The sequence below is a fragment of the Meles meles genome, chromosome 2 (assembly GCF_922984935.1).
Source record: "Meles meles chromosome 2, mMelMel3.1 paternal haplotype, whole genome shotgun sequence".
In the NCBI taxonomy this organism is placed as follows: Eukaryota; Metazoa; Chordata; class Mammalia; order Carnivora; family Mustelidae; genus Meles; species Meles meles.
The window spans coordinates 9,233,012-9,247,037 of NC_060067.1; the positions used below are offsets into that span (position 1 = coordinate 9,233,012).

The 14,026-nt window shown below is 33.1% G+C and overlaps 1 protein-coding gene across 6 annotated transcripts in view; it reads left to right on the forward strand.

The window, feature by feature from the left end:
• ANKRD17 (ankyrin repeat domain 17) overlaps positions 1-14,026 on the forward strand; it is a 162,770-nt gene that overhangs the window by 109,940 nt on the left and 38,804 nt on the right. For all 6 annotated transcript variants that reach the window (XM_045989927.1, XM_045989932.1, XM_045989947.1 and 3 more), the window contains 6 exons: positions 6,428-6,539; positions 6,696-6,841; positions 10,861-11,003; positions 11,534-11,747; positions 12,239-12,414; positions 13,545-13,707. In XM_045989927.1, coding sequence (XP_045845883.1) covers positions 6,428-6,539; positions 6,696-6,841; positions 10,861-11,003; positions 11,534-11,747; positions 12,239-12,414; positions 13,545-13,707 — 954 coding nt within the window. The remainder of the gene's footprint in view (positions 1-6,427; positions 6,540-6,695; positions 6,842-10,860; positions 11,004-11,533; positions 11,748-12,238; positions 12,415-13,544; positions 13,708-14,026) is intronic.

The following is a 14,026-nucleotide window of genomic DNA, read 5'->3' on the forward strand; positions in this document are numbered from 1 at the left end:
GTGCCTGGGTGGCTCAGATGGTTACATCTGCCTTCGGCTCAGGTCATGATCTGCAGGTCTTGGGATCTAGCCCTGCATCTCCCTGACTCAGCGGGGAATTTGCTTCTCCCTTTCCCTCTGCCTCTCCTCCTGCTTGTGCTCTCTCTGTGTCACTTTCTCAAATGAATAATTAAAATCTAAAAAAAAAAAAAACCACAAAAAAAACAAAAAAAAACATACGTTTTAATATTAGTTGACATACTTATGTAAAAAAGATTTGACTGTGTTCTTAAATATCTGTTCCTTTTTATCTGGTCTCTGTATCAAGGTTTTTCAATTTGGTTAGCCTGTTTGTTTAGGAAGTTTAGGAGTTTTCTTTTTGTTTAGAAGTTTAGGAAGTTTCTGCTTTGGAAAACGTAATACCAAATAAACATTCAGAAATAATTGTTCACTATTTCTTCTTTTATTTTTGATGTTAGTTTTTAAAATTTACTAGTTTTTATGGTACCAAGCAGGCATATTAAGCAGTTACAAAGATCCTCTTGTACTCAGTTCATCTAAAGTTTTTTCTAGATTCTAAAATAAAAATTCCATGAGATTTTACGTAGTAGATATTGTGGTTTATGTGTGATAGTACTGTGCTGTAACAGGCAAGTGATAACGATAAATCCATACAAAGACTCTAACTCTGTTTAGAAAGATTAAACTTTTTCTAATACTTGAATCTTTTATTTGGTTATTTAACAAATCTTAACACTTTTATAGATACTAACTTCTTTAACTTTATAACAACCTCATGAAGTGTAGGTACTATTGTTATTCCCATTTTATAGGTGAAGAAGGTGAGACTTACAGATGTTAACTATTTGCCCAATAGGTAATTTATGGTGGAGCCAGCTTTCATCCACCCTAGCATTCTGGCTCTAGATTCTACATCTTAAGCACTGCACTATGCTACCCGTTTTTCAGTTTTTATCTTAGATGTGAATGTTGATTTTAATTATATTAACCTGGTAAATTAGATTATAGAAAATAGGTCTACCACCTGGATGACAAAGGGTTGTGTGTCTTTCATCCTTAACAGCTTTTCAACATGTTTCCTTGGCCATACCTCATATTTATATCAAATCTTAATTTAAAGAAGAACAAAAGAAATGTTAATTTTTTTAAACCTTCAGTATATGTCTCTTTTTAAAATGCTAATGATTCTTAAAATGGTCATACTTTAAACTTCTTTAGTTGATCATTATATGCAGAAACCAATATTTTTAACAGGGATTAGCGAAATCATGTTTAATTTCTGGAACTCGAAGAATGCTGACTGTATTCTTTATAGGGTTCCTCAAATCTTACGTAAGATAACTAGAAATTACCTTTGGTGTGCATGTATGTGCCACAGGCTTTCTACCTTTCATGTAATAGTTTTATTGAATCATGTTTGTTTTGATGTATTTTTTTTTAATCCGTTTTGTTTTGATTTTTTGTTTGTTTGTTTTTAAGTAAGCTTTGCATCCAGTGTGGGGCTTGATTAGGAGTTGCATGTTCTACTGACTGAGTGAGCTAGGTGGCCCTTATCTGGATATTTTTAATATATTTATATTATAATATATTTTAATACCATATACTGAACTGTTATCAAAATTCATTTTAGGGAACATCAGTAAATGATAATTTGAAGGAATTATTTGAGACTTTTATTACATCTTTTAATAGCAAATGGAAAAGTTGCCTTTTCCATTAATACTGCATATGTCTCATGATTCCTTCTTATTTTTCAGTCTTACGAACCTGAATAATAGCATAGCTCTAATTTTTATTTTGCTAGAATGGGTATTCTACATATAGAAATTAGTAATCATTTACAGACTTTTAAGAACCATTGGTTTTGTATGAAACAGTAAATCTGGCTGAAGGTTAGAGTTGAATACTACTGAGTTAAATATTTTCTTGTTTTGTGTGAGATTTTGATTGATCCTAACAGCCACAAAAGTGAGAAAGTACCAGTTGTTCTGTTCATGGGTGTAAAACTTGTGTTCCCATCCCCTCCCATTTTCTTACCACATGTTTTTCATGTATTTCTGAACTGCTTGTCATTTTTATTCACAAACTTCAAAAGGCTTTCCTTAAACTTGAAGTAGCCGGTTCTAGTACATTTTATAAAAGAGAAAAATAAATACTGCCTTATGCAGTTTTGCTTTTTTTCCAGTTTTTAATAACATCTATCCATGATTATTTTTTTAAAGAAGGTAGGCATTAAATTTGACTTAGATATCAGGACTGAAATTATGAAGTATGTAAAATTATGTTTTGCCTTTAATGGTATAAATATCATTTGGATATTTTTCTCTGTAGGTTTTGCAATACAGAGAATAGTTCAATCACATTATTTTAATGAGAAAAATTGAAGAGACAAGAAAAATGAGTTAATGGTGATATGTAATATGCTGCCATTAAGCATTCTACTTAAAATGCATGCATTTTAATTGTTTATGTGAGGTTTTAAGCAAGTTATTTACTATTTTACTATTTTTATTATTCTCGTTCTCCGTAAATGCTATCCTTTTTATTTTTTTATTTTTTTTTTTATCTTACACATGACCTCTGACATGTTTAGAGAATGAGATGTCTAGAATTATGAAGGTTATGGAGGTCTACAAAAAGGTTAGCACATGAAGTTCTAATGATTTTCAAAGTGAATTAATTACTTAGATGTAATTAATAGGTCCACTTCTCCCCGCCTTTTTTTTTTTTAACAGACAGTTCAGTTATGTTTTTTCATGCATTCCGGCTTATTAAAAGTGCCTTTTCCATTAATACTGCATATGTCTCATGATTCCTTCTTATTTTTCAGTCTTACAAACCTGAATAATCATGTCAATTTACAGAGTACTTCTACATTGAATATAATTTTAGCATTTTTTATAAGCCAGAATCATCGTAACGACATCTGTCACATACAAAATAGTGTACTTTATGGTATCGTGGGCCAAATGAAAATTTCTTTAGAATGTAAACCTGAATGAGCTCCTAACGAACCTCGGGGCATTGGTCTCCCTTTCACTTTTCTCTTATTACATGACAATGTATGTGACTTGTTAACCAGTATAACATAACGTGACTTTAATGATACATTGCCTTTCAGGAAGCCATCACCTGTATTGTTATCAGTAATATTCAAAACATGTATTTTTTTATTCTATATCATGTTAGTCATTGTTACTTTAACCCAAACTTCTGCTTCAGTTAATTTGTTTCTTGAAGTATTACAAATCAGGATAGTGTGTCTTACCATTTGGGGATTGTATAGGTGTTTGTTAGGAAGGTAGAAACATCACTTCAGAATCTTTTTTAATTTTTTTCATTTTTGTTTTTAGAAGATTTCATATTAGTTCATGAAGCTACTCACTCTTAAGTTCCCCAAGGAATTTGACAAGCCCTCTTTTCTTAGTTTTAATGTGTTTTCATTCAACTCTCTTAATACCTTGTTTATATTTCTCTCGTAGTTTGAACCTAAATTTGCCCTGTGCTGTAAGCACTAAGCTCCTAGTGAACAGGGACTATATTTAGTTATATTTGTCAACCCTGAAGTACCTAGCAGAGTACTTTGAATGTAAAAGCTGCTTAATAAATGTCAGTTGAATTAATGTTTTATAATGGTGGGGGGGGAACCCAGTATTTTATTAACCACTAAAATATTCCACGCTTATCTTTTACAGATTTTGTCTCTTCATTCTCTATTTAAGATTGGCTCTGCTTTCCTAAATTACTTTTTAACCCCCAGAAGACATTGAGAAACCTAATAAAGTTCATTATAAAGTGGACTCTTCATCATAAAGTTGACTTCCTAATTGTCACTAACATAGGAAGTATATAAGGTAGATAGACTTAAACATTATATTGACCTAGTTGGTTTAGCACTGCTTTATGATGTAATAGGGAAAGCAGGATTTTGTTATTCCAAGATCTCCTTGGTTTTTTTAAGCCAGTCCTTATCAGTTACTAGCTTGTATGACTATTGGAGGATTATTTCTCTAAGCCTTTGTTTCTTTTTTTTTTTCTGAAATCAACATAATAATTCCTTCCTTATAAACCTGAAATGAAGATCAAATACTATTACACAGTCAGAGCTGTCACTCATTTAAGTATTCGTGTCCTTCTTCATTGTTGTAGTTGGTGCATCTCTCCCTTGTGGCCATCCCTGATCTCTGCAGTCAGTAGCTCTGCTCTCTGCCAGCCTCTTCTGCAGAGCAGCTTTTGCGGTCTCCCTCTTCATCACTGACTAGTAGGCTTTTTCTTATTTCTTGACTCTATCGATTTTGCCTTTTGTCTCTTGTTACTCATTTTTTGTAATGGAGTTTGGTTTTGAAACTTGACCTTCTGGGAGAAAATGCCTTTCCTTTTTGTATTTATTACATAAATATAATAAATATTACAAAAATATAAACACAACAAATATATTTCTTATATGTACCTTTTGTTTTATTAGTAATAGTCTTTGAATCTGTGACCCTGCATAGCCGCAGTCATTCATTGAACTTAACTATCATTTATTGTTTCCTAGGCCAAGCATCACTTACAGGTGGAGAATGCAAACATGAATAAAACGTGTTTATTACCTTCCAGGAATTTCTAGTTCTCTGAGAGTGATAGGCATATACTGATATAAGCATAAGGAAGATCGGTGCTAAGTATTGTAATAGAGATGCATATGTAAAAATGAGGGAAAGTAGCTTGGCAGGCGAGAATTCTACCACTGAACCACCAATGCGGGAAAGTAGCTTGGAAGAGTGCTGTGTAACAGAACAAATAATGCAAAACACATAAAACTTTCTAGTAACCACATTTAAAAAAGCAAAATGAAATAGGTGAAATGCATCATAAGAATATATTTTATTTAATTTCATATGTCCATAATAATATTGTTTAAACATGTAATCAGTAACACCAAAAAACTACTGAGATATTTTACATTTTTATTTCATATTAAAGGTCTTCAAAATTCAGTCTGTATGTTATAGTTACAGCTTAGAGTGATCACATCATCCTCGTTTTCCTGGGACTTTCCTGATTTTAGCACCAGAAGCTCCTTATGCCAGAGACTCCCTCAGTCCTATGCAAATCCAGGATGGTTTGTTAGCCTATATTTATCTCAACTTGGATTTCATTTAGGTTTGATTAAATGTACAATTAAGAAAGTAGATTCATTTACTCAGAGTGCTCCATACTGAAAAATTCTCTAATAACCAAATGAGTATCACTTTTTAACTTTAAATTCATTGAAACAAAATTTAAAATTCAGTTTTTCAGTCACGTTAGCTATATTTGTAGTATAATAGCTACATACTGCTAGTAGTTACCTTTCTTCGATAGTACAAGTTTAGAGTACTAAAAGTATGAGGACTTTGTTTATGAAACAAGCATTTTAAACTATAATAGAGTATCATTAGCAGAAGTCAGAAGTAAATCACATATAAAGCATCATGTTTCAATTATGATTGTCTTTCAAAATACTCTGTATACTATGTATTTTTCTTTGTTGTTCCTTTAAGTATTTGGGGGCTTTGTTTTCAACTGCAATTAAATTACTTGGAAGCCCTTTTTCTATATCAGGGCTTGCTTTTCAGCTTTCTTAGGTGGGCCTAGAACAGCTAATTTGGCTCCACTGCTGAGGATTTTACTTGATATTCTGTGTGTTTTGAGGTCTTTCTACTTTGGCTGGTGGGAACCAAACTATCGCTGGCCCTGTGTAAGCTCTGGGTGTTGTTATGCCTGCTGGTGGTCTTTCCTTGGCCTCTCAACTTTCCTCATGCACATATGCTAATCAGAACTCAGCTGAAAGACTCAGCTAAAGACCCTCTGCAGATATCTAGAGTACTCTGTCGTGCTTTCCTACCCAATAGTCTGCCCCATGAATTCTAGCCAACTGACTGCTCCAGACTCTGTCTTCTCAACTCAGGGAGATTGCCAGGCAGTATTTGGATACCCTCTCTGCACAGTAGCCCGGAAACTCTCCAGGCATTAAGTTGAGTTTAATCATTTCTTCCCTCCGTGATCACTGCCGCACACTGCCCATCTAAACATCATCATTTCAGATAGTTGGTCTTTCCTTTTTGGTTGTTTGAGTTAGGAAGACAGATCTTTTCTGTGCTACTCCATTAATGCTAGAAGCAAAAGTGAATCCAACACTATTTCTTTTAATCATATATTTGTAAATAGCATATGGTTGAAAATCATACTTTTCCCCCTTCATGTTAAAGAATTGCCCATAAAGTTCAAATATTATTTTGTAGCCTTTACAAAATCACAAGTTAGCCACTAATGAAAAAAATAACTTAATATCCAAATGTTTGATACAGTAGGATGGGACATCTGTGTCTGTATTTAGTTTAAGTATATATTATATAAATGATGTAATTTTAAAATTAATCAAAAAATTAATTTTTTATAGACTGAAAGTAATCATGATACAGCGCTAACACTGGCCTGTGCTGGTGGTCATGAGGAACTGGTACAAACACTGCTAGAGAGAGGAGCTAGTATTGAGCACCGAGACAAGAAAGGTAGGACTTACTTTTGTTAATGTTTTTTCTGGAATATTTGTGTTCTGTGAAGAAATACTACTTCTAGCCCTGTTGTGATAGATGTAATGAAAAACAGTGTGTGTTTTTTGGTTTTTTTTTTGCTTAACATGTAGTGAGAAGATCATTTTTTTCCAGGTTTTACTCCACTTATCTTGGCTGCCACAGCTGGTCATGTTGGTGTTGTGGAAATATTGCTGGACAATGGTGCAGACATTGAAGCCCAGTCAGAAAGAACCAAGGACACACCGTTATCTTTGGCTTGTTCTGGGGGGAGACAGGAGGTAACATTTTCCCCAGTGTAATATCTGTCCCATCTGTTTAGCAAATACATATTTTAACTTACATGATTTGATGGGAATAATGGATTGACATCTGGATTTATCACAGTAACTGTCCTTTTGCTAATAGATCATAATTTCAAACATTGTGTTAGCATAAGCCATTGTGTCTGAAAAGTCACATCTGTTATTATGTTTATCTAAAAGTAGTACCTGCCATGGGAATTCCTGTGTGTTGCATTCAGGCTAAGTGAGTGATTAAGCCATTTCAAATCAAATCAGTAAACTCCTGATAAGCAGGGACTATATTCACTTGTCTTTTCCTATCCCAGAGTACCTGGCATGAAAGGTACTTAAGCTCAGCCTCTATTGCTCTCTGTGTATAATATTAGTTGGGAATCAAGAACATTAAATTTTTAGTTGTTCTTTTCATTTTTCCCCACTCCTCAACCCTGAAAGAAAGATTCTCAGATAAGATTATATGACCTTTTCATTTTTTTAAGTAGGGTAGAACCGCTGGTGTGATCAGGTATAGGCCCGAGAATTTATAGCCTATACCCGTGTATGTCGTCTTCTGGCATTTAATGATCAGCTGGGCAACCTAATTTTTTTAAGTCCATTTTTTAAATCTAGTTGTAAGGATTTTGATTAGCCAGTTGTGCTGTCTCTGTGGACTGGCAACTTCTCAATTAGGGTATTGCTGAATCTTAGATTTAAGAAGTATCCTAGATCATGCAGGTCATTTTCTCACGCAGCTTAAAAATGTTTTACTTTTTTCTTCACCATCCTGTTAACAAAGTTCTCCTAAGTTTCCCCACTATTCTTAATTCTGTTCTTTGAATTAATGGAAAGAGGTTTATATCCTCTTGTATCTGTAGATATTTGAGTCTCTCTGCCAGTTACCTGTTCTCCATTTGAAGCGTGTCCTGTTCTTTTGATTATTAGCTTGAAGATACGTTTTCTAAATCTCTCACCCGGCTATTCTACCCATTATGTCTGTATCCCTCCTGAAATATTATGTCTAAAATTATTCTGGCCAATGAAGTGGTAGATTATTACCTCCCTGTTTGTGCACCTTAAACTGCCCCCCCCCGCACTTTGCCTATCATATCATATCAGGTTATATTGAACTTGAATCAGCTAAACCCACTAGAGTTTTTAGTAAACTAGAAGATAAAAGTTCTTTAAGAGATAGAATAATTCTGGCACAGAAAGAATGGAAAATCGAATAAAATGGTACATGAATAGAAAGATAGAAGTTAATGATCCTTTATCTTGTGGAGTAAAAAGAATTGGAGCCTAATGATAATACAATTGTTTTTTGTTTTACTTTTTTTTTTTCTTTCCCATAAAAGTTTTGCTTTGGCCAATTTGTAATTTTTAAATATATGATTTTTGCTCCTTTATATTTGGAGTAGATAACTATATGTGTGGACAGATAGATGCACTTGTTTCTACAGATGTTCTGCATAGGAGACAACAAAGAACCTGTCTCTGCTATGTTCTTCCTTCTGGTTGATAATGTGAATAGATTTGTATCATTTCCCCCCCTGTATTTCACAGTAGAGGTGATTGGTATATTAAAAGAATTTTAACCCAAATGATAGGAAGTAAGACAGTAAAAAAGCTGTTTGATTTGGTAATCTCTGCCACATCAGAAAGTGTGGAGATCTCCATTAATCTCAAATTGAATGTTATGGCAGAACTTTTTAAAATTAATAATAACATTAAATTGACAAACTTAGTTGGAAATGTAAAGGCTTAAGGTTTTAGAATATAAAACCAAAAGGTTTTGGTTTTAGAATATAATGAAAGTAAAATTTTGATTTATGTGAAATTTTCAATTCTTGCTTTATATAATAAGACATTTTTCAATGTTAAAAAGAAATCAGTTGGTTTCTTTCAAAGCAATTTTAAAGTCTATAGCATTCTATAATCTTTATATATTCTTACTAAAATGTAACAAATGAGGTTGTAACAGATATAGAGGTCTTTTAGGGTAATAATTTCCCTATAACATTCTGTTATTTTGAAGTTATTATATTGAAGTTATATTGACGTTATTAAACAGTGGAAACTCATTTTACTATAAAGTCACAAACTAATTTATATTGAGTGTTTATTACTTTCTGGGAATAGACCATTCCCTTTGAGAGTAACTAAGGTCAGTTATCTTTGCATAATGGAATTAATAACTTGAGAAATTTGATTAGGGTTTTTTACTTTCTTGTTTAAGGGACTCTCTATAAAATAAAACAGCATAATGCCATTTTTTGGTCTTGTTTTTCATAACCTTGTCACATAAGCCACCTAGTGTTACTGGCTCTAAAAGCAAAAAAGTGATGGATAGAAGTCATAATATAAAATTGGTCATAGCTTTATTCAAATGAGTAAAGTTTCAGCTTATATGTTAAGACAAAGCACTGTTCATTAATATTATTTGTTATTTCCCAGTTAGTATTTTAGGATATTTTATTAGTACTAAGAGCAAGGTAAGAGCTATGATCTTGTGTGATCTAACTTTTCTCTGCCTCATTTGCAAAATGAAGGTGAAAATACTAGTACCTGTGTCAAAGAGTTGTTTTTTGCATTAAATGGCATAATGGATGAAAGATGCCAATAAGTACTTCAATAAATGGTAACCAGTTTTTAGCTGTCAGGGAATGCAAATTAAGATCCCAGTGGGTTACCACCACATAGCACAACTACAGTGGCTAAAATGATAAAGACTGGCAATACTTAATCTTGCCAAGGATGTGGAGCAGTCAGGACTTCGCTTATTATTTGTGGGGGTGTAAATGGTACAATGACTTTCAGAAAAGGTCTGGTAATTTCTTATAAAATTAAACATATACCCAGAAATTCTTCTACTAGATAGAGCCCATGAGCAGTGAAAATATATTACTGAGAGAATAGCGACTTTATTCAAAATTGCCAAAAACTAGAGACTGCAAAGGTAGTCACCAGTAGGAGAATAGATAAACTGTAGTATATTTGTATGATGAAACGCTATGCAATACATAGAAATGACTCCCAAACACTGTGATTTCATCTATTTGAAGATCTAAGGTAGATATAGATAAAAATAGGCTCTAGGTGGGATTGATTGGGAAAGAGGCATGAGTAAATAACAGAGATTTAAATAACATCAGCTTTATACATTTGTCAGTATTCAGTAAATGTACACTGAAGTTTTGAGCATTTGCTGTAAGTTAGAAATTTTTCCCCCAAAATTTGAAAACAAGTAATATTCTAATAAGGATACATATGTTGATGCATTTAAGGAAATCACAGCTGTCTACAATTTACTTTGAAATGAAATGTATGAAAAATGGACAAATAGATATGATAAAATTAAGTGTAGTAGAATATTAATGGTAGAATCTACGTAGTATGTGTAAATTTATTAAACTTTTCTGTATGTTTAAAATTTTTCATAATAAAATGTTAGAGAAAAAATAAGCACTAACTTTATTCCAAGTTTTTAAACATTTAGTTATTGATTATAAATTAAAAAAAAAAAACAAAAAACTTTAAAGAGGGGTACCTGGCTGGCTCAGTCAGTAGAGCATGAGACTCTTGATCTCAGGGTTGTAAGTTTGAGGCCCACATTGGGTGTAGAGATTACTAAAAAATAAAGAATAAAATCTTAAAAATATATCATAAAGACACTTACATATATAAATGAAAAAAATCTTATTTTACTGCTATGTGATAGAGTAAACAGAAATAGTAATTTTTAAAATAGCATTGTACAATAGCACACTGAGATCCACACCTTGCTTGAACACATCATGTCATTTTAACAATTTCAAAATGGATTTTAATTGAGAAGCTAGCTTACTGTTGCTTCTAAGAATTCTTGCTATCATTTGAGTCTAATTTTGTGCAAAGAATGAAAAAAGGACTTTCCTGGTTTTTTCTTCTACGATGTATCAGAAAACTAAAGAAATCAGAAATGGACACCTTGCAGATTGTTTCACCATAAGAAGAAAACACAGCTTTTCCTCTTTTCTTTTCAGGTGGTGGAGCTATTGTTAGCTCGAGGGGCAAACAAAGAGCACAGGAATGTTTCTGATTACACACCTCTAAGCCTGGCTGCTTCTGGTGGCTATGTGAACATTATCAAAATATTACTAAATGCAGGAGCTGAGATTAATTCTAGGCAAGTTTTATTCTCTCTATAAGCCCCTTAAGAGTGTTATGATAAGCTATTTGTAGAACAGTTATATTTTTAATGCATTATTTAGGAAATGCCTTCCTTACAAATTTAGAATCCAAACTGTTGGGAGATTTTTAATTTTATTTAAATACTTAAAACTATTGATATAAACTTGAAAAAACATCACTTACTGTATTTCTAATGGTACTAAAAGTGAACACAGTTTTCTTAGGGGTTTTTATTAAGAAAGTATATGCTTTAGGATGGAAAATCCATCATGATAATAACTTAATATTTAGTAATCACTTTTCAGTCCAAGTCATTATGTTGAATGAGATACTAGAAAGTATTCTAGTTCTAAGGTGGTAAAAAATTTCTAATGGAGTCCTGCTCGTATCTCACAGACATACTAGGGCTGAGAAAAATTATTTTAAATAATCCTGCAAAACAAAGAATCTTAAATAAATCCTGAAATAGAATTCTGTAGAAATTTATATTCTTTACCTTTGTTCTCCCCATACCTCCACCCCCAGAACTGGTAGCAAATTGGGCATTTCTCCTCTGATGTTAGCAGCTATGAATGGGCACACAGCTGCTGTTAAGCTCCTGTTAGACATGGGCTCTGACATAAATGCTCAAATAGAAACCAATCGGAACACTGCCCTTACTTTAGCCTGCTTCCAAGGAAGAACTGAAGTGGTTAGTCTTCTGCTTGATAGAAAAGCAAATGTGGAACACAGAGCTAAGGTAAGAAAAAGTCTGAGATTTATACATGGATTTATTGCTTCAGTATTTAAGGTGTACAGTAGCATTATGCTAATTATAATTTTAGTATTTTCTAGTAACATGTCTTATATGTATTTAATAAGAATTCATTTTGTGTACTCAAGCACTCTTGAAAATACCTCAGTAATAAATTTTTATAGGTAATAATGACATTAGGGTTATTAGCTAGAAAATACATAGTATTATGAAAGAGAAGAGAGGAAGCATTTATTAGCACCAGTTATGCCAAGTGCTTGCATCTTACACAGTTTTTTTTCCCCACAATAAATTGGCATTATGTAGGATATCGTTCAGTAGATCACACTGTAACTCAGGCTAGTGGTGTCAGTGCTGAAATTTAGTTGTGAATTTTCACAACAACTATATCATGTTGCTCCCCAGATTGTTCTTTAAACATTTAGCTCTTTCAGTCTCTTATGTGGTGGTGGTATTGTTGTTTTCACTAAACCTAGACTGGCCTCACACCGCTAATGGAAGCTGCCTCTGGTGGATATGCAGAGGTGGGCCGAGTTCTTTTGGATAAAGGTGCTGATGTTAATGCCCCTCCAGTGCCCTCTTCGAGAGATACAGCTTTAACCATAGCAGCAGATAAAGGGCATTATAAATTCTGTGAGCTTCTCATTGGCAGGTATGATGTTACCATACTCTTCATACATGACTGTGTGTACCAGTGATTACTATTCTGTCTGGTTATATTGTACTATTAAAAAAGCAAATGTGATTACTTCCTCTGTGAACTGCAAGTACATGTTTTATTTTATTTTTAAAACTACTTCTTTTATTTCTCACCTATCCAGAGTTACGTTTCATTGTCTGATTTATTTCAGTGTAACCTAAAAATACTTCTTTTCTTCCTGTCTTGGGTGTGTATGTACTCTTAAAGCACTGTAATAAGCTGTTTGAACATCCAGCTGTTGTCATCCATGTTCACATCTCCCATACAGTTTGAGTTTTCGAAAGAGTATCACTTGAAATCTTAAAAGTCTAGCAGCAATCTAAAGTTTATTGTTGATTTCCTCGAAAGTTTTTCATTTGTCTTGTTTGGTTAAATAACAGTGAGGGCGTTTAAGTGACAGTTGTAGAACTGTTCATGGTATCAGGCAATCCAGGAGAATTTCTTCTTTGTCAGTCAGAAGTTGTCTGCCAGTCTTCCAGAGATACTTGTCTGCTTAATTGGATTTCCTGCTTTAACAGTCTTAAAGACATTTGCACACTGTCCTAAGCAATAGTAGTTAGGAGTGGCTCTGTCACCTGTTACTCACCTTGAGTCTTACTTCCCATGTTGCCCACCGTGTGCTAAACCTGCATGTCATTTTTGGATTCATTCTCTTCCAAAGCCAGGTAATACAAATACATGCATACAAGTAACCTGAAATAGATACAAGTGCCTCGTAGGATAACTGTTTGTGTCTCTTGCATACTGTTTATTTAATGTGTTGATTATGCTATTAAGAGGAAGTACTTTTATTTTTTACTAAATAAAATTCACATTTTCTCAGGATTGAAACTTGGAATTATGCAGTCATTATTTTTAAGATTAAAAAAACAATTATTAGTATGTTATTTTTTAAATTTGATGACATAAATTTGATGATTATAAATTCTTTATAATTTTGAGAGAAACATGTATTTTAGTCCCTCAATAATATAAATAATTTTTCACTTTCATAGAATATTTTTCCTAAGTTTATAGTTGATTTTTATTATCTGTGTCGTTCCATTTCATTTTAAACAATGGCATCTGTGTCATTCATTTAGGGGAGCTCACATTGATGTACGTAACAAGAAGGGGAACACTCCATTGTGGCTAGCAGCAAATGGTGGACATCTTGATGTGGTTCAGTTATTGGTGCAAGCAGGTGCAGACGTGGATGCAGCAGACAACCGCAAGATAACTCCTCTTATGGCGGCATTTAGGAAGGTAGAAGTCTTTCATCCTCATTCGCTTGAATGTTTTTCACTTAGGCTAGAAGGTGGTTTAGTGATTACTAAAGACTCTTAGGATTTAACAGTAGTGACGAACGTGGTAAAGTACCATGCAAATAAACACTGATGTGTTTCTGTGTTGATGGCAACACTTGAAAGGTAGATATAGGTATCCCAGAAAAACCTTTAATATTGATATTGATAAATAAAGCTAAGTAAACTTGTAAAAAGTTGTTCTAAGTAGTATTTTCAAAATCTAGTTGCAAAGTTAATCTTTCACAAAATGTAAATCCAATTAAGAGTAACTAATTACT